This window comes from Salmo salar, chromosome 08, assembly GCF_965601325.2.
Source record: "Salmo salar chromosome 08, fSalSal1, whole genome shotgun sequence".
Lineage (NCBI taxonomy): Eukaryota > Metazoa > Chordata > Actinopteri > Salmoniformes > Salmonidae > Salmo > Salmo salar.
The window spans coordinates 27,050,896-27,076,790 of record NC_138298.1 but is presented as its reverse complement, the minus strand read 5'-3'; the positions used below and the strand labels follow the sequence as shown (position 1 = coordinate 27,076,790).

The 25,895-nt window shown below is 42.7% G+C and overlaps 2 protein-coding genes across 5 annotated transcripts; one reads left to right on the top strand and one right to left on the bottom strand.

The window, feature by feature from the left end:
* Positions 1–2,579: 2,579 nt before the first annotated feature.
* Positions 2,580–11,379, bottom strand: LOC106610382 (uncharacterized). 3 transcript variants are annotated; one of them, XM_082978514.1, is made up of 6 exons: positions 10,873–11,379; positions 10,681–10,784; positions 10,509–10,572; positions 5,873–10,330; positions 4,544–4,680; positions 2,580–4,177 (listed from the first exon to the last, which is right to left on the bottom strand). In XM_082978514.1, the coding sequence occupies exons 1-4, from the start codon at positions 11,180–11,182 to the stop codon at positions 9,240–9,242; spliced, it is 1,569 nt and encodes a 522-aa protein (XP_082834640.1). In that variant the 5' UTR covers positions 11,183–11,379; the 3' UTR covers positions 2,580–4,177; positions 4,544–4,680; positions 5,873–9,239. The 3 variants fall into 3 exon arrangements, with proteins under 3 accessions (XP_082834640.1, XP_082834641.1, XP_014065199.3); XM_082978515.1 differs by having other exon boundaries at positions 10,674–10,784; positions 10,873–10,891; XM_014209724.3 differs by lacking the exons at positions 10,509–10,572; positions 10,681–10,784; positions 10,873–11,379 and having other exon boundaries at positions 5,873–6,570.
* Positions 11,380–12,066: 687 nt separating this feature from the next.
* Positions 12,067–20,764, top strand: LOC123723744 (uncharacterized). Of its 2 annotated transcripts, none has more exons than XR_014393079.1 (4): positions 12,067–12,682; positions 12,802–12,938; positions 13,346–15,403; positions 19,123–19,223. XR_014393079.1 is itself a non-coding variant. In XM_014209713.3 (4 exons), the coding sequence occupies exons 1-4, from the start codon at positions 12,385–12,387 to the stop codon at positions 20,362–20,364; spliced, it is 1,887 nt and encodes a 628-aa protein (XP_014065188.2). In that variant the 5' UTR covers positions 12,182–12,384; the 3' UTR covers positions 20,365–20,764. The 2 variants fall into 2 exon arrangements, 1 of the variants encoding a protein (XP_014065188.2); XM_014209713.3 differs by having other exon boundaries at positions 12,182–12,682; positions 13,346–13,555; positions 19,123–20,764.
* Positions 20,765–25,895: the final 5,131 nt, after the last annotated feature.

The window sequence follows — 25,895 nt, the reverse complement described above, 5'->3', positions numbered from 1 at the left end:
ATTTAATAGGGTGTTGGGCCACCACGAGCCAGAACTGTTTCAATGCACCTTGGCATAGATTCTACAAGTGTCTGGAACTCTATTAGAGGGATGCGACACCGTTCTTCCACGAGAAATTCCATAATTTTGTGCTTTGTTGATGGTGGTGGAAAACACTTCAAAAAAGTGTTCAATTGGATTGAGATCTGGTGACTAAGACGGTCATGGCATATGGTTGACATCGTTTTCATGCCCATTAAACCATTCAGTGACCACTGGTGCCCTGTGGATGGGGCATTTTTTTTCGTGACCCTAAGCATGATGGGATAATAATCTATTAATTAACTCAGGAACCACACCTGTGTGGAAGCACCTACTTTCAATATACTTTGTATCCCTAATTTGTTTTCATTATTTTGGTAGTTACCTGTATATTTAAGGTCAATCTATATAGGGTCAATATATATTGAGGGTCAATCAATATAGCAGGGGTATTCAAATCTTACCCTACGAGGTCCAGAGCCTGCTGGTTTTCTGTTTTACCTGATAATTAATTGCACCTACCTGGTGTCCCAGGTCTAAATCAGTCCATGAATACAGTGGAACAATGAAAAAACACAGTGGAACTGGCTTCCAGGTCCAGAGTTGAGTTTCATGGCTATATAGGGTCAACCTATATTTATGGTCAATATACTCTATATTTAGGGCCAGTCTATATTTAGGGCCAATCTATATAGTGGCAATATATATTTAGGGTCAATCTATATTTAGGGTCCATATAGCGTATATTTAGGGCCAATATATTTAGGGTCAATCTATATCGGGTATATATACAGAACCAGTCAAAAGTTTGGACACACCTACTCATTCAAGGGTTTTTCTTAATTTTTTACTATTTTCTACATTGTAGAATAATAGTGAAGACATAACTATGAAATAACACATATGGAATCATGTAGTAACCAAAAAAAGTGTCAAAATATATTGTATATTTCAGAGTCTTCAAAGTAGCCACCCTTTGCCTTGATGACAGCTTTGCACACTCTTGGCATTCTGTCAACCAGCTTCATGAGGTAGTCACCTGGAATACATTTCAATTAACAGGTGTGCCTTGTTAAAAGTACATTTGTGGAATTTCTTTCCTTCTTAATGCATTTGAGCCAATCAGTTGTGTTGTGACAAGGTGGGGGTGGTATACAGAAGATTGTATTTTACCAAATAGGGCTAAGTCTATATTATGGCAAGAACAGCTCAAATAAGCAAAGAGAAACAACAGTCCATCATTACTTTAAGACATGAAGCTCAGTCATTCCAGAACATTTCAAGAACTTTTTTACTTTCTGTGCAGTCGCAAAAACCATCAAGCACTATGATGAAACTGGCTCTCATGATGACCGCCACAGGAAAGGAAGGGGATAAGTTAATTACATTTTTATTTTCTACTTTTATTTAACTAGGCAAGTCAGTTAAGAACAAATTCTTATTTTCAATGACAACCTAGGAACAGTGGGTTAACTGCCTTGTTCAGGGGCAGAACGACAGATTTTTATCTTGTCAGCTCAGGGATTCGATCTTGCAACCTTTCGGTTACATGTCCAACACTCTAACCATTAGGCTACCTGCCGCCGCATTAGCGTTAGAGTTACCAGCCTCAGAAATTGCAGCCCAAATAAAAGCTTCACAGAGTTCAAGTAACAGACACATCTCAGCATCAACTGTTCAGAGGAGACTGCATGAATCAGGCCCAGCTAGCACAATTGGTTCTTTGGAAATTGTAGGAACCTAAGTTTTTGGTTTCCCATTGGTTCTGGAAACGAAGTCATACGTTTCCTGACTGGTAAAACTTAACGTTTTTTAAACGTTCTAAAAATGGAACTGAACATTTTGCTTGTTCTGGGAGATTCAAAAAATGTTTTACTATGGTTCCCTGAAAGTTTTACTGGGAGGTTTTATTAACGTTCTGAGAACGGAAATTCTAGTTTTTTTTTAAGGTAATTAAATGACGTTCTGAAAACATGTTTCAATAAGACTTTCATAACACTGCTAGCTTAGTTTGGGTTAACTGTTTTGAACTCCCACGCACAGATGCAAACACATTTATTTTTTTATTATGGCACGGCATCAGTGAGATTCTAACCTATGATCTTCTGTTCTCTATCCATGAAATGACTTCACAGTGCCACCATGATGGAGCTAACACGCCATGTTCATTTTTTAACTTATACAAAGCTGTTCATTTTAGTCTATTCAAACAGACCCCTTTCAAAGGAAACAAGCACTCATTAAGATCAGGTGTGGCCAATTAGTGGGAGCGGCCAACACACCTGAACACACTTAACAAGATAGAGGATAGAGTTATGCTGATGCTAAGAAAGGAATGTATGCCTTTAAATAACATTCTTAGAACGTTTTTTGAACGTTACTAATGTTTTCGTGTGGTTTTTATGGGACGTTTTAGGAAACGTTATGCTGAAATACTGAAATTTCCATCTAAGAAACATATGGTTCTCAGAATGTTATGTGCTAGCTGTGGTCAATCTATATAGTGTCAATATATATATTCAGGGTCAAACTATACTGAGTCAAGAAGCACCATGGAATTCTTTGAAAAATATAATTTATTGATGGAATTCTAAGAATTGACAAACAAACAGCAATAGCCATTGGTCAAATTGGTACAAAAGGACAGTACAATGTCAGTATCTGCTATAACTTTAGTCTGAGGCAGCTATATTGAACCATGATCAACCTTAACAGTCAATGTGAGTGATGCTGTTGGCCTTTTAAGAAGCCAAGAAAACGTAACAATCCTTGTAGATAATGTAAATACGAACCACGTTGTATTGTAGACGTATGAGACCAGGGTAAACATCCTGCAGAAATACGACTATGTTAGAACCAATAGCATTTGAACTCATGATATTGCTATAACAGCTTTTTTCATTGGAATGTCTTGCTTCATTGTCAGTTCTCAATGATGAAGCTTCTGATGTCTTTTCAGATTGCTGGAGTGGGAGAACCTGCGCCCGCACTGTGCACAACTGAAGGGCTTCTCCCCAGTGTGGACGTTCAGGTGCATTTGGAGCTTGGCGCGGGACACAAATCTCTTCTCACACAAGGTGCAGGCGAACGGCCGCTTTCTAGTGTGGATGACAGCATGCTGCCGCAAGTCACTCTCGTGAACAAACTTCTTATTGCAGCTCGAGCAACCGTACGGTCGTTCTATGGTACCAGGTCTAATGTCTGTGGCGAGATTAGTAGAGTGAGTGGAAGTTGTGGCGCTTGGTCTAAAATGGCAATCAGGAAGTGAGGTATGAGCTGGTTGTTGAGCTCTTCTACCTGGTATTTCAGAGTGTCTCTGGAGGCTTGCCAATGAGCACCAACTAGCTTTGTTGGGCTCACCTGTGCCAAGATGCATGCCTGTATTTATCTCTGAGGGCCGGAAGTCGGGTGAAACCAATTGCGTTGTGTTGTCTCTCATCGAATCGTGGCGAATCATTGGTGTGTTTCTGTTAAACACCCCCACTCCCTGCTTATTTCCAGTTCCATTGTCCTGTGGTGTAGTAGCTGTACCTACCTGACCCCACTCAAAATCTCTATCTACCTGCTGCCCACTGGATACAGAGTCAATCACTATCACATGTTCTGATGAGGAATGGAATGACTTGGGGGAAAACCTGTGGTTTTCTAACCCTACACTTCTCATTTCTATGTCTGAGCTAGTCTGTGTTTCTGGGCCCACTGGGCCACTCCCCAGGTCCATTACTTTAGTGTGAGCAGCAGAGGCACCATCATCAGTCGCTACTACCTCTCTCCACACCTGGTTTAAAGAATCTCTTAGGAGATTGAGGTCCCCGTTCATGTCACACTTTGTGTCCAGACTCTGTCTCTCTGCTTTGGGTTCAAATCCTGTGTACTGCTGGGGTCCCTGGTTCACAGTCCCTGTTTCTGACTGGAGGAGGACGGTGTCAGATCCACTGACCTCCATAGCGGTGTTATTGTAGTTGTTGTTGCCTCTGGGGCCACTGGACTGAATGGCAGGGTCCTCTGTGGTGGCTGCAGCCAGTTGGGTGGTTAGCTCTCTGCTGCCCTCCACTGTTCTGGTTGGGTGGCTGATCCTAGAGTCCTGGTCATCTGCTTCTCCCTCCACCTTGATGATGAGCAGGTCTGGTTCCCCTTCCTCTGTCTCTGCTGACTGCTGATGGGGTTAAGTGGGAGAGATGAGTGTGACAGAGCATACACTATCTACTGAATGGAGATATGGGCATGACATGGGATTTAGTGTAATTCATAGTAGTTGCCTTGTTGTTATTGTGTTATAATCAGTGGTGTAAACTCCACCTTCTGTATTTTGCGCATGCCTTTACAAACCTTTTGTGCAAAAATGCATTGAAAGTATAGGGAGTGTTACTTTACTCACCGTAAACATCACTGGTTATAATTTGCTGACATACACGTCTATACAGACATAACCTCATCCCCAGGCGGAAGTGTCTGGTGTGCGAGACTAAAACAGACATAAGTCTGTGACAGTCTGAAATTGCCTGTTAAAATTGGAACTTACCTCATCACTTGTAGCATACATATGCCTTGATGTAGAGACATCCTCTTGGTCCACGTCTATGGGCTGTCTGTCTCTTGGTATGCTGCTGTTCCCAAAACTCCTGTTGGAAAGTCTGGCTCTGCTTTGCCAAGTAGGTCCTGGAAATAAAGGGGGGTTTAATTTGACCCCATCCGTCAATGTTGTTTTACAAAGAACAAAGCAAGCATAATACGTTCATGTCCGTGTGTAATGTGTGTATAGAGCTAGAAGGATACTAGCCGTGGTGACAGTACAATATACACTCAGTGGCTAGTTTATTATGTACACCGCTCCGTTCACGAAAATGGTTCGCTCCTATAGACAGCTAGTCAGGTGTGCTGTGGCTTGCTGTTTAAAGCAGGCAGACAGACATCGAGGCATTCAGTTACTGTTTGACTGAATGTTAGAATGGGAAAAACGAGTGACCTAAGCAACTTTGAGCGTGGTATATTCGTCGGTGCAAGGCGCGCCGCTTCCAGTAACTCAGAAACGGCTGGTCCTGGGTTTTTCACGCACGACAGTGTCTAAAGTTTACTGACAATGGTGCGGGAAACAAACAACATCCAGCTAGCAGGAGTCCTGTGTGGGAAAACAGCTCGTTGATGAGAGGTCGAAGGAGAATGGCAAGAATCGTGCAAGCTGGCAGGGGGGCCACAAACAGGCAAATAATGGGGCAGAACAGCATCTCAGAACGCACATCTCAGCGGTCCTTGTAACGGATGGGCTATTGCAGCAGACGACCACACCAGGTTCCACTCCTATCAACTAAAAACAAGAAGAAGCAGCTCCAGGGGGCACGTGATCACCAACACTAGACAATTGAGGAGTGGAAAAACCTTACCTAATCCAACGAATCCAGGATCCTGTTGCGTCATTCTGAGGCAAAGGCAGGATTTTGCGTAAGCAGCATGAGTCCATGGCCCCATCCTGCCTGATGTCAACAGTACAGGCTTGTGGCGGTGGTGTAATGGTGTGGGGAATGATTCCTGGCATACATTTGGTCCCTTGATACTAATTGAGGTACGTTTCCATGCACCAGAGAATTCTGGCTGTTCTGGAGGCAAATGGGGGTCCGACCCGGTACTAGATCGATGTACCTAATAAACTGGCCACTAAGTGTATACATCCTGGATGTATGCATAACACATATAGGTCTAATGTCAATAATACATCCTTAACTGTATTGACATGCATACATCACAGCCGTATTATGCTTGATTTGTACTTTATGAAACACCATTGATGGATGGGGTCAAACTGAAAATGATCATAATTTATGTGCACACTGTAAAATTAAGCATCATCACCAACCTGTCGTTGCCGTCTCTCGATGGTTGTGTCTGTTTAGCAGGCGTATTCCATGGAAGCGGTTGTGGACGGACCCCTCTGAAAACTTTGTTCTCTCTGCTCGAAACCTGGCGACCTGAAGTTCCATCAATTTCATTTTCCTCCGGAGAAATTCGTTCTCCTTGTGGCTTTGAGTCATCTCCAGGTGTACAACCGCATAGCCATCGTCAACAACTTTGCAGATTTCGGCTACAGCAGCGTTGGCTAGCACCTCCATGATTGAGGCTATCTGCGCCTGGAAATCAGCAACGGAACCCGACATTGTCCCCCAACGCTTTTGGCCCCTTTTCAGTGAAACAGTATTTTTGTTTTTCTATATTATGATCATTCACAATTATCTATCTAGCTAGTAAAATGGATATAAGTATATCATAAACATCGCTAGCTAGCTTTGTTTGTAAGTAGCTGTTGAGATTTGTTTTTTCCTCATCTTCACGGTAATGTAATCATAAACTGGACTGTGCAATTCAATTGAAAGTACAACACCGCCACCTACTGTAGAGGAGTGCTCCACAATAACAACAATGGTTTAGATGTGGAGTACTGCTTTCACATAGGATTTACGGTGTTTTGTTTCTGTAAAAAATTGGGCCATTTTTATATGACCCCCTTACAACATGCCTATTTTTACCACATTCTTGCCTGAATACGTCTTTTATACCTCCCATGTGCATGCCGCTGTTGGGTGGTAGTATTGGTGTGCAGATGTGGGTGGGCGTCTACTTTAATAAATCCATTGAATATAAATACATACCACCAAAAATAATATATATAATAATATATCTATTATTAATGCATTCAGGCAGGGCCTACGAAACATTATAAGACGAATAAAAATGTATTTTCAAAAGAATAGAATAACATATTTTGGGGTTTAATTAGGCAACGTTACGTCCAAATTAATGAAATTAATAGTTCATTATTTTGTTCATTGAACAGACAAGACCCACCTACCCGATCATAGTCAACACATATATATTTTATAATAAGAATATAATGGAATACAGGGGGGGAAAAAAATGACATTTATATTTTCCCTTCACAACTTGTCACGGAAACGTGTGGAACCGCTGTCCTATAAAAAAAAAGGTGGTATTTTGAAACAGAGCCCAAGTCCATGCTTTTTTGTTCCACGTTTCATCTCTACCCTCACTTCACTTTGTTAGGGAGCAGGCGCGTATGCTCTTACATTGATAATATCTTCAGAAAATACTAGCAATCTATATTTTCAAAATAATGTGATTCTCGTGTTCATATTTCACAACCTCCGCGGGCGTTAATAGTTGCCTATACGCGATCGAACAAACAAATTGTGCTACACTTGATTCAGGCTACACTATTGCATGCTAAATGTTTCTGAGCAGTGATCAATAAACACTTGATTTAGGCTACACTATTGCATGCTAAATGTTTCTGATCAGTGATAGATAAACACTTGATTCAGGCTACACTATTGCATGCTAAATGTTTCTGATCAGTGATAGATAAACACTTGATTCAGGCTACACTATTGCATGCTTAATGTTTCTGATCAGTGATAGATAAACACTTGATTCAGGCTACACTATTGCATGCTAAATGTTTCTGATCAGTGATCGATGAGTAAATGAATACCTATTTGTGCAGCCAGAGAATTAACCAAGTAGCCTATAGTTACAGATGGAGATTCAGTGAAACAACAGGTTTTTGGTCGTGAGTAGGCCTAGGCTACTAAACAACTTTAGTCAAGAGCAAAATAACCCACCTGTTAAACTACTGGCAAAATATTCTAATAATTGAGCTAACTAGACAAGATGACCAGAGCAGCACTCACCTCAACTATAGATAACATTTCTCCAGACTAATTGCAGCCTAACCAACATCAAAACGGAGATTCAGTGAAAACTAAAATCTGACGTTGATTGATTTATCAAGACGAGTCCCCAAGCTTGTCTCAAATCATAACAGTGTTGACAATTATCATCTAGGTGACCACACAAAAGGTAGGCTATTGTTTAACATTTATTACATTGATTGGAAAGACTTTGGGAGTTTCAGTAAACAACAATTTGATACATGCCTTCAACTTGATACCAGCAGCATGCCACCCTGCATCCCATTGCTGGTTTGCCTCTGAAGCTAAGCAGGGATGGTCCCTGGATGGGAGACCAGGTGCTGCTGGAAGTGGTATTGTAAAGCCAGTAGAGAGCACTCCCCTCTGGTCTAAGGAGATCCCCAGGGCAGTAGAGGGGACATTGCCCTACGAAGGGTGCTGTCTTTTGGATGGGATGTTAAACGGGTGTTCTGACTCTCTGTGGTCATTAAAAATCCCATGGCACTTATCGTAAGAGTAGGTGTGTTCACCCCGGTATCCTGGCTAAATTCCTAGTCTGGCCCTCAAACCATCATGGCCACCTAATCCTCTCCCCAATTGGCATATATCACTCCTCACCTTTCTTGCTGCTGTTTGGTAAGCGTTCTGGCATAAAAATGGTTGCTATGCATCACCTTGGTGGTGGATCAGGTGAGTTTCTCCCTTACTATGTAAACCACTTTGAGTACCTCAGTTGGTAGAAAAGCACTATATAAATCCAATCAATTATTATTATTCAATTACATTAGCTTACTTTATTGTATGAGGACAGACACTAAATATATATTAATTCCATCACATCTCTATAATTTGCTTGTAGCCTATCATTCTTATAGTACATCTATATTGTTGAGAGGCAAAAGGAATTTGGAATTCTTGAAATTGATCTTTATTGTATTTTTTTCCTTTGCTTGGTTATATTTCTGTGTGTTAACTATGGCTTTTTAACTAGGCCTATGTTTTGTAGTTTACCCCAGGACGTTGCTGTAAATCACAATGTATTCTCAGTCAACTCACCTGGTCAAATAAATAATAAATACAATTCAAATAAATTACTGTACTGCACCAATGATTTTTAAAATCTTCACCTGTCATAAGTTATAGATTATCAGTCCACTCTGGACCAAGCATCAAGCCAGTTGAACTGAAAACACTACCACTACACACAGAGGGTAGTGTTCAATGTGGAAACCATCCAAACTGTTAAAAACACATGGACCCAGTGTTCATATGAAAACCCCAGTAGTGTGGAGCCATTCCACTTACAACTAGAGGAGTTTTTCCTGGTCTGATCACATGGTGAGGAAAAACTCCTGGCCCTACTTATCATTATGCCAGGTGGAGTAGTGTGAAGTTACCCCTAGAAAGCTGATCTTCGGTCAGTTTAGTATATTTTTTTCACTAATGGTTAAGGTTAGGATTGGGGAAGAGGAAGCTGATTCTAGATCTGTACCTAGGGGAAATTTCACCTTGGAACACTCAGGGCAGCACAACGTCCTGTGGCCTGCCACCAGTGTGGACAAGGAGGTGCCTCTTCATGTGGCCGGACTGGGTGAAGCACTTCCCGCAGTAGATGCAATGAAACGGTTTCTCTCCGGTGTGCACCCTCTCATGCATCTTCAGCTGGTGGCTGTGGGAGAAGCGCTTGGTGCAGTGGCTGCAGCCGTACGGTTTCTCCCCCGTATGGACCCGCATGTGCCTCCTTAGGTATGCCGGCTGAGGAAAGGGCTTTCCGCAGAGGCTGCACCGGAGCTGCCTCTTGGTGGAGTGAGACGTTAGCTGTTGCGGCTGCTTTTCTATGCCTTTCGATGAAGAAGTGGAGCCTCTGTTGAAATTCAGGAAGGGAGCTTGCTTCCCTCTTTGGGGAACCTGGTGGAGAGTGACCCTTGGGGTTGAAAATCTGCTTCGGTTGGGCAGTCCACTGAAATCTGGCAACTTGGACCTTGATCCTACAGTTCTCCCTTGCTCTGCATGTTGAGTGTCAGGGGGACACTTTGTCTGTCCAGATTCCATTCCCCCTCTTCCTCTGTTGTCCACAAGCTGCCTGCCGTCTGAACAGACCTCTCCAGATGTCGCCTCTTGGCCAGTTATGCTCCATTCTGAACTCATATCTGCCTCCACTTTAATGGGAACTGAGTCCACCAGCACCACATCAGACACCCAGTCCAGAGAGCCCAAAGCAGACATGCAGACCCCAGAGTTACCTGGTGCCCCTCTCCTCTCTGGATGTTCACACAGCCTTTTGGAGTCTGGCCCGGCATTGTGAGGAGCATTCACAGTTTGGTTGTCAGTCTCTTGGTTCTCTGTCCATTGAGACAGGCTGTATGATATGGGTTGATGGTCAGTTTCCCAGGTCACACCCTCAGCAACCTGATGGTCCTGTCTTGCTCTGCTGTATTGTGATGCTGGATGCTGGAACTTCTGGTTTTCAGGTTCTATATTGAGTGAGGTGTCTGGAGCTCTGTGTCTGTTGCCCTGCTGGTCCAGAAGATCTGTGGTTTCAGTAGATGATGAAAAACCTGGTTCTGGCACAATCTTCTCACTGCTCTCACTGACCAGTTGGACAATCTCTGAAATGGGTCAACATAAAGCACAACATCAGCTTCCTGTAGTGGAGACTGATTCTTCTTTGCCTTATTTATTAGTTATGGGTAATGACTAAGAAGTTAATCAAATACAGCAATAAACATTGAAGGCTTTACTCAACATAAAGTGTAAATTGCATAGACTTGATAAGCTGCATAATACCTTCCGTTATGCTGGTGTCAAGATTTTCCATTTTGATAAGTGCTGCCTCTTGTATATCTGCCATCTGTGTTTTTGTATTCAGCAGAAAATGTTTTATTAGAAATATATCCCCACCAACATTTGAAATATGAGAACACAAATAATCAATTTGACCATGTCTATTACAATTGACCTGCACGGCCCCATCCTGGTCTGTCGCTGTGCGTCCTGCGTCTCTCCGGTTGGTGACATCCTGCATGCATTTGCCCCCTTCACTGTAGGCAAAACGATTTTCCACTGCACCAGAAAAGAGAACCCTTCATAAACGTTACATTACACATCATTTTTAATGTGTTGAAATAAGGTTTAAAAAAAATAAAAATACCATATCCAAGTCTGCTTTTTGCCTTTTCTACGAAGCTCTCTCTCTCCCGGACAACATGAACGGTGTCCACTCGCCTGTGAACTGTGCGTCGCAGGGCTCCAAATCTCTCTGCGCTTCGTCGAGAATTCTGGAATTTTGTCAAAAGCAGCTTCCTCCGTAGGTTATCAATTTCTTTCTGGCTATGTGAAATTTCCAAACGTAAGGCAGCATGGCCATCATCTACAAGTTTGCAGATTTCGGCAACGGCTGCATTCGCCAAAACCTCAATGATGGAGGCTAGCTGAGCATGAAAGACGACGCTATTGGACATGCCCTTCCTTGGCTTGGTACTATTTATATGTTAAACACTTATGTTATAGTCCTACTAGCTCATTTGCAATGCAGTGTTCAGTTAATGCCGTGAGACGTCACACCATAGATAGGCGGTATGCTTCGAACATATCTCTATTTCGTTTGTTTTTGTTCCGGAAACAAAAGGTTGTCGGCTACTTCCTCGATATTTTTCCAAAATAAAGGTTGCAACACGCAAGATTTATGTCAGTTCCAACATTGCCACCTACTGTATCGTAGCTGCTACTAAAAGGAATCAAATGTTTTACAAATCAGCCTTCTTTGACTTTTAATAAAGTAGTGAATTAAATCAAACACACACCTTTTCCTTCAACAATGATTATTTACTATTTAGTTCAAGTACAAAAATACACAATCATCATACAACACGACGTCCAAAGGAATAAATAAATGCCTTCAATAAAAATGAAGTTAATCGAAGAGTAGACTCAGGGTTAATACTAGTCTCAAAACTAACCTAAGAACCACACTGAGAATGTACTCTTAAGTAAACACTTGCTAACTCTGAACAATGTAACAGTATAAAGAGAAAAATATTTGAATATAGAAGATAAATAGCTAATGGGACTGAGTGGATTGATAATGTATAAATTATGACAGCTGAAGATTTGAAACATCCTTATGAATTTGCTTCCATGTAAGCATTTCACGGTAAGATTGCATTGGGCGCATGTGACAAATAAAAATGTGATTTGATATGTATTGGTGCAGTGGCAAACCAAAGAGCAGTATTTAATCATTAAAATGTAATTTTGCATCTCAACAATATAGATGTACTATTAGGCTGATCGGCTACAAGCAAATTATAGAGATGTGATGGATGGAATTAATATCTATTTAATGTCAGTCATACTGTTGTTATTGCTGTTTTTATCATGAAATATTGTTTACGCCAGAGAACCTGTTGTTTATTACATAGCTACAACATTGTTGTTATTGTGCAGCACTCCTATACAGTAGGTGGCGGTGTCCAACTTTCAACTCTACCATCCAGCATATGGAAACATAATCTCACCAGATAAAAACAAAGCTAGCCAGCGATGTGTAGTTTCTGATATGATTATCTTTATTTTAATAGTTAGCTAGATAACTGTAAATTATCATAACATAGAAAACATAAAAACTGTTTCGTTGAAAAGAGGCCGAAAGCGTCGGGGGACAATGTCGAATTCCGTGGTCGAGTTCCAGGGGCAGATAGCCTCAATCATGGAGGTGCTAGCCAACGCTGCTGTAGCCGAAATCTGCAAAATTGTTGACGATGGCTATGCGGTTGTACACCTGAAAATGTCCCAAAGCCACAAGGAGAACGAATTTCTCCGGAGGAAATTGAAATTGATGGAACTTCAGGTCGCCAGGTTTCGATCAGAGAGAACAAAGTTTTCAGAGGGGTCCGTCCACAACCGCTTCCATGGAATACGCCTGCTAAACAGACACAACCATCGAGAGAAGGCAACGACAGGTTGGTGGTGATGATGAATTTGACAGTGTGCACATAGTCTAAATCGCTAACTCGTTGCTTTGTACTTTGTAAAACACCATTGACGGATGGGGTCAAATTAACCCCCCCTTTATTTCCAGGACCTACTTGGCAAAGCAGAGCCAGACTTTCCAACAGGAGTTTTGGGAACAGCAGCATACCAAGAGACAGACAGCCCATAGACGTGGACCAAGAGGATGTCTCTACATCAAGGCATATGGATGCTACAAGTGATGAGGTAAGTTCCAATGTTAACAGCCTATTTCAGACTGTCACAGACGTATATCTGTTTTAGTCTCGCGCACCACACACTTCCTTCCGCCTGGGGATGAGGTTATGTCTGTGTAGACGTGTATGTCAGCACATTATAACTAGTGATGTAGTAGTAAAAAAATAGGCAGGTAAAAATTGTGGTGAGTAAAGTAACAGTTCCTATAATTTCAATGCATTTTTGCGACAAAGGTTTGTAAACGCTTGCGCAAAATACAGAAGGTGGAGTTTACCCTCCACTACACCACTGATTATAACACAATAACAACAAGGCAACTACTATGAATTACACTAAATCCCATGTCATGCCCATATCTCCATTCAGTAGATAGTGTATGCTCTGTCTCACTCATCTCTCCCACTTAACCCCATCAGCAGTCAGCAGAGACAGAGGAAGGGGAACCAGACCTGCTGATCATCAAGGATGAGGGGGAAGCAGATGACCAGGACTCTAGGATCAGCCACCCAGCCAGAACAGTGGAGGGCAGCAGAGAGCTAACCACCCAACTGGCTGCTGCCACCACCAAGGATCCCGCCTTCCAGCCCAGAGGTCCCAGAGGCAACAACTACAACACCGCTATGGAGGTCAGTGGATCTGACGCCGTCCTCCTCCAATCAGAAACAGGGAATGTGAACCAGGGACCACAGCAGTACACAGGACTTGAACCCAGAGCAGAGAGACAGAGTCTGGACACAAAGTGTGACATGAACGGGGACCTCAATCTCTTAAGAGATTCTTTAAACCAGGTGTGGAGAGAGGTAGTAGCGACTGATGATGGTGCCTCTGCTGCTCACACTAAAGTAATGGACCTAGGGAGTGGCTCAGTGGGCCCCGAAACACAGACTAGCTCAGACATAGAAATGAGAAGTGTAGGGTTAGAAAACCACAGGTTTTCCCTCAAGTCTTTCCATTCTTCATCAGAACATGTGATAGTGATTGACTCTGTATCCAGTGAGCAGCAGGTAGATATAGATTTAGAGTGGGGTCAGGTGGGTACAGCTACTACACAAAAGGTCAATGGGACTGGAAATAGGCAGGGAGTGGGAGTGTTTGAGAGGAACGCACCAATGATTCGCCCCGTTTACCCCGAATCGATGAGAGACAACACGCTATTGGTTTCACCCGGCTTCCGGCCCTCAGAGATAAATACAGGCATGCATCTTGGCACAGGAAATGCAAGGGAGGACAACAAAGCTAGTTGGTGTTCGTTGGCAAGCCTCCATAGACACTCTGAAATACCAGGAAGAGGAGCTCAACAACCAGCTCATGCCTCACTTCCTGTCTGCCATTTTAGTCCAAGCGCCACAACTTCCTCTCACTCCAGTAATCTCGCCACAGATGTTACACCCGGTACCGTGGAACGACCGTACGGTTGCCGGAGCTGCCATAAGAAGTTTGTCCACGAGAGTGACTTGCGGCGGCATGCAGTCATCCACACCAGAAAGCGGACATTTTCCTGCACCTTGTGTGAGAAGAGCTTTGTGTGCGCCAGCCATCTCCAAGTTCACCAGAACGTCCACACTGGGGAAAAGCCTTTCAGTTGTGCACAGTGCGGGCGCAGGTTCTCCCACTCCAGCAATCTGAAAAGACATCAGAAGCTTCATCATTGAGAAGTGACAAAGGCTGTGACCGTCATGGAGTTTTGGATGATGGTAAATTGATCAGCCTAATAACCCCGGTCACCATTTTAACCGTTTGAATTGCAAAAGACAAACAATTTCTCCTTTCCTCCGCTCCTGACTTGTTTCAGCAAGGAGCAACAAAGTTTCATCACGTTGGAGAGTCCATGTTTCAGCAGAAACCATAGAGATCCTATTAAATTACTAGAGGGGCTATGTCATCAACACTCAGTTTTAGAATGGAGTGAGAATGGCAGCCATTTTTGTCAAGGAGAAATCCAAACCAGTCTAATTGGAATGAATGGCAGTAGAGGCAGAGGTGATTCATAGATGAGGTAAAGAGGTCAATGGAATGCAGACCGCGGAATAGAAGAAGGACTCCAGATTGGCGCATGTTCAACAAATCTTAACTAACAACGTGGATATTCACAAATCCGTCATGATTGTGCCTCTGGAGTGGAGCAGCGGTCTAAGGCACTGCATCACAGTGCTAGCTGAGTCACTTCAGATTCTAGTTCGATCCCAGACCCATGAGGCAGCGCACAATTGGCCCAGCGTCGTACGGGTTAGGGGACAGCCGGGTTGTCCTTTTCCCATCGCACTCTAGCGATTCCTGTGGCGGGCCATGCGCAATGCACCTCCACATTAGTGCGTCTGGCTTCCGGGTTAAGCGAGCAGTGTGTCAAGAAGCAGTGTGGTTTGCGGGGTCGTGTTTCGGAGGATGCACGGCTCTCGACCTTCGCCTCTCCCGAGTCCGTACAGGAGTTGCAGCGATGGGACAAGATTGTAACTACCAACTGGGGAGAAAAAGGGGTAAAAAAAATTAAATACAAATCCGTCATAATTGATGTATTGTAACAGGCCCACAATGTGATTACTAAAGTCCCATTTGGATATATTTGGCTGTTTTCGCTGCATAACATTTAGAAGTAGTCCCTTTTCAGGTTTTGAAGAAGTGACTGCTAAATGCTAACTCCCGTTCGAATAAACTGTTAGCATCGCTAGCATAGAGCAATCGTTGGTGGTAGTTTTTAACTGTAATGGGTTGACATCCATAGAACCATTATACTCCGATTTTTACCTCAACATAGTGTGAAATACACACATAAACAATAGCCTAAATGTAGGCTAATTTAGCTGGGCGGCAACAAGGAGATTCAGGATCTTTCCTCTACGGCATCTTTCACCCACACGTTTCAATGGCATTCATATTGTTTTGGTCGAGTTCCATTGACCTCTACTGCATGTACTGTATTTCTCTGTTTTACTTATGCAGAACAATTCAAGTAAGGCATGTGATATCAGAAATTGTGTAATAGAATGATTGTTAACCTAAAATATTGTCTTAAAATTATAAATACAGTCTATACAGGTTTTATACACATTTTCTGTATAAATAGTCTCTAAAATATATCTAAACAGACCATAAATGTCTCACTGTTTGTTTTCTTTGAAAGCTGTGAGTGTTATAATATGATACAATATCAGTACTTGCTGCATTTACAACTGATTTCAGCCAGTGTATGGCTGTGGATTGACTGCATTGTTTGTATAGAATGTTGGCATATTGGCAGTTAATCTGAACAATTATTGGAAATCATTACACTTAAATTGGCTGGCTAGCTAATAAACATACTGTACAGATTATCTTCAAATGGCTGCCCATGGTTGACCAACTCCCTGAACAAAATGGCTGACCTTTTATACTGTCATAAGACCTTTCATGTCCATTCTTGTATTCTAATTCCTAATTCTATGGCAGAAAAGGACTCAGCCACACGAATACCTGACCGTGCCATTTTCTATCAGCTGTTCGATCCACAAAAAAACATGAATTGACATTTTTTTGCAGTTATGACGGTTAATTACATTTTCATGATGGACTTCATCCATAACCATCAGTTACACGGTTTTTATGGTAATTGTGCCAACCCAAGTCACAGAAGAAAGAAATTACTATGGAAAACAATCTATGGATAACCTTTGTATCAGTTAGGTTATAGCAATACATTATTTTTATTGTCATTTATTTATTTGTATTATTTTTTGTATTTATATATATTTTTATTTTTTAAATATATATTTTTACTCTGCATCGTTGGGAAGGGCTCGTGAGCAAACATTTCATAGTAAAGGCCTGGATTCAATCAGATCAAGCGTTAACCTGGCTGGTTAACCTGGCTGTGTTCAAGGTGGAACTATGTTGGAGTTGTAGCCGTCAAATCGGTGAGCAGCTGGTCTTGTTATCATTGTCACAAAGCCACACCCGCCCCACTTGCTTTAGAAGTTCGGAACGTGAAAGTGTAGGCTATTAAACAAAATAATGAGGATTTCTATCAGCCTAATCAAGGTGTAGATTACATCTCACATTCCAGTGTTTGAACTTGTAAACAAGGCTGCATGGGATTTCTCTTAATCTAACTCTGAGCATCCAATGGCGATGTCCGCTTTAGGTATAATGCCAGGAGCTGCTTGTGGATTTGACAGCTCTAACGCAGTTCTACCTCCGACACGCCAAAATAACCGCTATGTGGATGTCGGCTAAAGCGGATCTGATTTAATAGATCCCAAAACCTACACCCATTGTATTTGGCACATGTGACTTGAAAGTCCTGCCTACTTCCTGGATCATGTCCCTTGCTGTTTTTGAATGTGTAATCAAATTCATGAAAACGCTGTCTTTTAATATACACTCATTACCAAAAGTATGTGGACACCTGCTCGTCGAGCATCTCATTCCAAAATCATGGGCATTAATATGTTGGAACATTGCTGCGGGGACTTGCTTCCATTTAGCCACAAGAGCATTAGTGAGGTTGGGCACTAATGTTGGGTGATTAGGCCTGGCTCGCAGTCGGCGTTCCAATTCATCACAAAGGTGTTCGATGGGGTTGAGGTCAGGGCTCTGTGCAGGCCAGTCAAGTTCTTCCACGCTGATCTCGACAAACTATTTCTGTATGGACTTCGCTTTGTGCACGGGGGCATTGTCATGCTGAAACAGGAAAGGGCCTTCCCCAAACTGATGCCACATATTTGGAAGCACAGAATCGTCTAGAATGTCATTGTATGCTATAGCGTTAAGATTTCCCTTCACTGGAACTAAGGGGCCTAGCCCGAACCATGAAAAACAGCCCAAAACCATTCTTCCTCCTCCACCAAACTTTACACTTGGCACTATGCATTGGGGCAGGTAGCGTTCTTCTGGCATCCGCCAAACCCAGATTAGTCCGTCGGACTGCCAGATGGTGAAGCGTGATTACTCACTCCAGAGAATACATTTCCACTGTTCCAGAGTCCAATGGCGGCGAGCTTTACACCACTCCAGTCGGCGCTTGGTGATCTTAGGCTTGTGTGCGGCTGCTCAGCCATAGAAACCCATTTCATGAAGCTCCCGACGAACAGTTATTGTGCTGACGTTGCTTCCAGAAGCAGTTTGGAACTAGGTAGTGAGTGTTGCAACCGAGGACAGACGATTTTAACACGCTTCAGCACTCGGCTGTCCCGTTCTGTGAGCTTGTATGGCCTACCACTTCACGGCTGAGCTGTTGTTGCTCCTAGACGTTTCTACTTCACAATAACAGCACTTGCAGTTGACCGGGGCAGCTCTAGCAGGGCAGAAATGTAAACAAACTGATTTAAAATAAAACATGTAAATAAATAAAAATTAAGTGTTTTACCCCTTTTTCTACCCAATTGGTAGTTACAGTCTTGTCTCATCGCTGCAACTCCCGTACGGACTCGGGAGAGGCGAAGGTCGAGAGCCGCACATCCTCCGAAACACAACCCAACCAAGCCGCACTGCTTCTTGACACAATGCCCACTTAACCCGGAAGCCAGCCACACCAATGTGTTGGAGGAAACACCGTACACCTGGCGACTGTGTCAGCGTGCACTGCGCCCGGCCCACTACATCCCTGACGGCCAAACCCTCCCCTAACCCAGACGGTGCTGGGCCAATTGTGCGCCTCCCCATGGGTCTCCTGGTCTCGGCCGTCTGCGACAGAGCCTGGACTCAAACCCAGAATCTCTAGTGGCACAGCTAGCACTGCGATGTAGTGCCTTAGACCACTGCGCCACTCAGCAGGCCACTGATGAACTGATTTGTTGGAAAGGTGGCATCCTATGACGGTGCCACATTGAAAGTCACTGAGCTCTTCAGTAAAGCCATTCTACTGCCAGTGTTTGTCTCTGGAGATTGCATGGCGGTGTCCTTGATTTTATACACCTATCAGCAACGGGTGTGGCAGAAATAGCCAAATCCACTAATTTCAAGGGGTGTCCACATACTTTCGTATATATAGTGTATATGTATAATTATATTCATATCAGTGGATTAATTTACTTTTACCCAATGTCTTTTAAAGGTTTTTGCGCAAAATACAAGTATACGCTCCAGTTCTCCACTGATAAGAACACAATAACAAGGAAACTGCAATGAATTTCTCAAAATCGTTTGTCATGTCCATATCTCCATTCAGTAGATAGTGTATGCTCTGTCTCACTCACTCATCTCTCCCACTTAATCCCATCAGCAGTCAGCAGAGACAGAGGAAGGGGAACCAGACCTGCTGATCATCAAGGTGGAGGGAGAAGCAGATGACCAGGACTCTAGGATCAGCCACCCTGCCAGAACAGTGGAAGGCAGCAGAGAGCTAACCACCCAACTGACTGCAGCCACCACAGAGGACCCTGCCATTCAGTCCAGTGGCCCCAGAGGCAACAACAACTACATCAACACCGCTATGGAGGTCAGTGGATCTGATGTCATCCTCCTCCAATCAGAAACAGGGACTGTGAACCAGGGACCCCAGCAGTACACAGGATTTGAACCCAGAGCAGAGAGACAGAGTCTGGACACAAAGTGTGACATGAACGGGGACCTCAATCTCCTAAGAGGTTCTTTAAACCAGGTGTGGAGAGAGGTAGTAGCGACTAACGATGGCACTTCTGCTGCTCACACTAAAGTAATGGACCTAGGGAGTGGCCCAGTGGGCCCAGAAACACAGACTAGCTCAGACATAGAAATGAGAAGTGTAGGGTTAGAAAACCACAGGTTTTCCCCCAAGGAGTTCCATTCCTCATCAGAACATGTGATAGTGATTGACTCTGTATCCAGTGGGCAGCAGGTAGATAGAGATTTTGAATGGGGTCAGGTAGGTACAGCTACTAAACCACAGATCAATGGGACTGGAAATTGGCAGGGAGTCGGAATGTTTGAGGGGAATGCACCAACGATTCGCCCCGTACACCCCGATTCGATGAGAGACACTACGCAATTGGTTTCACCCAGCTTCCGGCACACAGAGAAAAAGACAGGCACGCATTTTGGCACAGGAAATGCAGGTGAGACCAACAAATTTAGTTGGCACTCGTTGGCAAGCCTCCATAGACACTCTATAATACCAGGAAGAGGAACTCAAGAACCAGCTCATTCCTCACTTCCTGTCGGCCATTTTAGACCAAGTGCAACAACTTCCTCTCACTTGAGTATTCTCGCCACAGATGTTACACCTGGCACCGTAGAACAACCGTACGGTTGCCCGAGCTGCCATAAGACGTTTCTCCACGAGAGTGAATTGCAGCAGCACGTCGTCGTCCACACCAGAAAGCGGGGATACGCCTGCACCTTGTGTGAGAAGAGCTTTGTGTCCCCCAGCAAGCTCCAAGTGCACCAGAACGTCCACACTGGGGAGAAGCCCTTCAGTTGTGCACAGTGCGGGCGCAGGTTCTCCCACTCTGGCAATCTGAAAAGACATCAGAAGCTTCATCATTGAGAACTGACACATGAAGCAAGAGATTCCTATTGAAAAATGCTGTTATAGCAATATCACGAGTTCAAACGTCATTGGTTCTAACGTAGTCGTATGTCTGCAGGATGTTTACCCTGGTCTCATACGTCTACAATACAACGTGGTTCGTATTTACATTATCTACAAGGATTGTTACGTTTTCTTGGCTTCTTAAAAGGCCAACAGCATCACTCACATTGACTGTTAAGGTTGATAATGGTTGTGTTCTTCTAATAATACTGTGTGCCTCACACTAAAGTTATAGCAGAAATTGTACTGTGAGACTGAAAAACTGTCTGTTCTTTTGTACCAATTTTACCAATGGCTATTGCTGTTTATTTATTCATTCCTATAATGCCATCAATAAATAATATTTTTCAAATAATCCCATGGTGCTTCTTTACCCTAAAGAGATCGACCTTAAATATACAGGTAACTGCCAAAAAACACTTGCGTAAATGAGGGATACAAAGCATATTGAAAGCAGGTGCTACTACAACAGTGTGGTTTCTGATTTAATTAAGCTATTAACATGCCATCATGCTTAGGGTCCTGTATAAAAATGCTGGGCAGGCCATTATTTTGGCTACCATGGCTATGCTGCCATAGGATGATAATGCCCCCATCCACAGGGCAGAAGTGGTCACTGAATGGTTTGATGAGCATGAAAACGATGTAAATCATATGCCATGGCCGTCTCAGTCACCAGATCTCAACCCAATTGAGCACTTATGGAAGATTCTGGAGTGGCGCCTGAGAGAACATTTTCCACCACCATCAACAAAACACCAAAATAATGGAATTTATCATGGAAGAATAGTGCTCCAATAGAGTTCCAGACACTTGTAGAATCTATGCCAAGGTGCATTGAAACTGTTCTGGCTCGTGGAGGCCCAAAGCCCTATTAAGACACTTTATGTTGGTGTTTCCTTTATTTTGTCAGTTACCTGAATATTGACCCTAAATATATACACTACCAGTCAAAAGTTTTAGAACACCTACTCATTCAAGGATTCTTCTTAATTTTTACTATTTTTGTACATTGTAGAATAATAGTGAAGACATCAAACTATGAAATAATACATATGGAATCATGTAGTAACCAAAAAAGTGTAAAACAAATCAAAATATTTTATATTTGAGATTCTTCAAATAGCCACCCTTTGCCTTGATGACAGCTATGCACACTCTTGGCATTCTCTCAACCATCTTCACCTGGAATGCTTTTCCAATGGTCTTGAAGGAGTTCCCACATATGCTGAGCACCTGTTGGCTGATTTTCCTTCACTCTGCGGTCCGACTCATCCCAAACCATCTCAATTTGGTGGAGGTCGGGGGGTTGTGGAGGCCAGGTCATCTGATGCAGCACTCCATCACTCTCCTTCTTGGTCAAATAGCCTTACACAGCCTGGAGGTGTGTTGGGTCATTGTCCTGTTGAAAATCAAATGATAGTCCCACTAAGCCCAAACCAAATAGGATTGCTTATCGCTGCAGAATGCTGTGGTAGCCATGCTGGTTTGACTTCAATTCTAAATAAATCACAGACAGTGTCACCAGAAAAGCACCCCCACACCATAACACATCCTCTTCCATGCTTTAAGGTGGGAAATACACATGCAGAGATCATCCGTTCACCCACACCACATCTCAATGACACTGCGGTTGGAACCAAAAATCTCAAATTTGGACTCCAGACAAAAGGACACATTTCCACCGGTCTAATGTCCATTGCTCGTGTTTCTTGGCTCAAGCAAGTCTCTTCTTCTTATTGGTGTCCTTCAGTAGTGGTCTCTTTGCAGTAATTGGACCATGAAGGCCTGATTCACACAGTCTCCTCTGAACTGTTGATGTTGAGATGTGTCTGTTACTTGAACTCTGAAGTATTTATTTGGCCTGCAATTTCTGAGGCTGGTAACTCTAATGAACTTATCCTCTGCAGCAGAGGTAACTCTGGGTCTTCCATTCGTGTGGCGGTCCTCATGAGAGCCAATTTCATCATAGCCCTTGAGGGTTTTTGCGACTGCACTTGAAGAAACTTTCAAAGTTCTTGAAATCTTTCATCTTGACTGATTTTCATGTCTTAAAGTAATGATGGACTGTCATTTCTCTTTGCTTATTTGAGCTGTTCTTGCCATAATATGGACTTGGTATTTTACACCTGTTGGTCTTTTGGTCTTTTACTTGGTCTTTTACACCTGTCTTTTCACACCTGTTAATTGAAATGCATTCCATGTGACTACCTCATGAAGCTGGTTGAGAGAATGCCAAGAGAGTGCAAAGCTGTCATCGAGGCAAAGTGTGACTATTTGAAGAATCTCAAATATAACATTTCTTTTGATTTCTTTAACACTTTTTTGGTTACTACATGAATCCATATGTGTTATTTCATAGTTTTGATGTATTTACTATTATTCTACAATGTAGAAAATAGTAAAAATAAAGAAAAACCCTTGAATTAGTAGGTGTTCTAAAACGTTTGACCGGTAGCATATATTGACCCTATATACTGTAGATTAACCCTAAATATATATATTGACCTTTTCTATATATATATCCTCACATTACTTCCAAATGAAATCAGGCAGTACAGGGAATTATTGAGGTCCAATATTAGTTTTAAATGTTTTGAGAACAGATAAGCTTCATATGTTCTGTGTCGATGACTTAAATCAGTAAATGAACAACTTAATTCAATCCATTGGATCAATAATATAGCCTCATAATATCTGAGTTATAATAGACATGCATTTGTTTGAGAACTTTGTAGAGATTATGCATGTCTACTTAATTCCTCCCTCCTCTTTTCAGGCCAAATCTACTGTGGAACAGGGGGACACAGAGGGGGAATAAAGCCTGGACAGACAGAGAAGTGTCCCCCTGACACTCACAACGCAGCGCTATGGGGAACTGTAGGGTTGAGGTTCAAGCAGTCACTTGACAAATTACGTTTGTCTTAGTGTTCTGTCACTAATGGGGACATTAGCCCATCCAAGAAGGCTCAAGGTCATTGGCCACAGATAATATGACATCAGATCACATTATATGTACAGTAGCTTTGATTGGACTGATCATGTCAACATCATACTTTCACAATCTTAGCTGGCAGTCATTATCATGAATCAAGTCGACAATCTACTGGCAAATCCTTTTTAATACTTGTCATATGAAGAGAAGTAATGAAGACAAATTAGAGATAGAATGTATCGGCCATTGGACACAAACATTACACAACAAGAAATCGCTAATTCAACAATTAGTGGTTTGGAAGGGATCAGTGGCTAACTGCAAGCATTGCAAAGCAATCACTAGCCTGCTATTCAGTGGAGTGGGTGTGTGGTCCCAATTTTCAGTTTAAGGTTGTCTTTTCCAAATTTAAAATGATAAACATTCAGTATTGGCCATGCTGTCAATTCAGCATGATTTATGCTGCGCTCAAAACAACTGTTAACTCAGAACTGGAAAATATGACTTCAGTGAGTTCAAGACAACTGAGAACTCAAGCTCCGACTGGGAAAATACGTTTTGAAAGGTAATCTAACTCTGAATTGTAAATCAGGAACTCTGGCCTCTTTCTAGAGCTATGACCTGACGATCACTGAAGTCATCATGATTTAACCTTTTTTTCGAGTTCCCAGTTGTCTTGAAAGCACCATAAATCCAGAGAATGCCTGACTTTGATGACAAAGTTTGATGACAAAATTTGCCCACAAAGGACCGCTACGCCACCTTCCTGTTCAATTGAGCACAGCACAACAGGGTTAGTCCAAAAATTTATTTTATGCTGCTGCATAAATTATGTAATATGACAGGGAGATATGTATACTGTAGCTAAGAATATAATACTAAGTGTATGTTGTGTAGTAAGCTGTTAGTAACCCATGTGCCTCACCCTAATAATGTGGTCTGTTTTCCCCTCTTAATTTCACTTACTGTTCTGACTTGGTGGTGCACATGTAGCCTATAACCTGTTTTAGAGAAATGTAATCATTGGATATTGTAAGAGCTTTCATTGTCTGCGTATATGCCCCCTTTATCTATCCTACGGTTCTGACTTGGTGCACAGGGAGAACACTGTAACACTGGCCCATGTTCTGAACAAATAGTTGACCACGTGCGTCCTAGCTCGAAATTATGAATTGCCTCTTTAAAAAACATAGCTGATATGGCTGACTTGCTTAAACAAATGTGGTTTCTACTGACAATTGAGATGTACAAACTAGGGCATAAGGGGACGACAAGCGGATAAAAGGCAGTAAATGAGGCTGAATGAACTGTTTCACTGCCAGACAAGGCTCTGCTGATAGCCAAGTGTAGCAGTGGTAAGGTGTTGGGACTGCTGTTGGGACTCTGCTGTTGGGACAGCTTTATGTAGGCCCTAACAATTTGTGGGCACCATTTGTTACCGTTATAGTGCAATTAATGTATTGTTTAGTGTTGTGTTGAGTAGTGGCTTTGCTGGCATGCACCCCCAATTTGGGGGGGGGGGGGGGGTTTGCCCAACCAAGATTTACATGCTAAAATCACCATTGGGTTCAAGTTGCCAGATTTCAACGGACTGTCCACCCGAAACAACTTCTCATCGCCAACGGTTACTCTCTGCCATGTTCCCCGAAGAAGGAAGCAAGCCACCGTCGCGAATTTCAGAGGCTCGAAAGGCATTAAAAATCAGCCGCAACAGCTAAGGTCTCGCTCGGCCAAGAGGCAGCTCCGGTGCAGCCACTGCTCCAAGCACCTCTCCCACAGCCAACAACTGAAGATGCATGAGAGGGTGCACACTGGAGGGAAACCGTGTCAATGTGTCTACTGCGGGAAGTGCTACAAACAGTCAACACCCTTCTAGGTACAGCTCTAGGATCAGATTCCTCTCCCCAATCCTAACCTTAACTATTAGTGGAAAAAAATTAAAAACGGACCCAAGATCAGCTTCTAGGGGCAACTTCACACTACTCCACCTGGCGCAACGATTGGCAAGGCCAGGAGTTTTTCCTGTGATCAGACCAGTGAAACCTCCTGGCCATAGTTTAAGGGGAATGACTCCACACTTCTGGGGTTTTCATATGAAAACTGGGTCAATGTGTTTTTGACAGTTTATTGGTTTCCACATTTAACGTTACCCTCTGTGTGCAGTGGTTGTGTATTTGGGTCAACTAGCTGGATGCTTGGTCCAGAGTGGATTGATAATGTGAGTTATTACAGGTGAAAATTGTAAACATCCTTATGAATTTATATTGATGCAGTGGTGAACCAAAGTACAGTAATTAAGAATTAAAATGTCCCTTTGCCTCTCAACAAGATATATTTACTGTCAGACTGAGGGGCTGTAAAAATGTAAATGGAATTCATATCAATGTACTATATTGTAGGCTAGTCTGTCATACTGTTGAAAGTTACTTTTTTATATTATCAATTAACTGTTTTTGTCGTTTATTTATAATAGAAATACCACAAATAGTGTAATGCTTTATTTATTTTTAAATCATGAAATATTGTTTACACCAAATATCGTGTTTAAAAT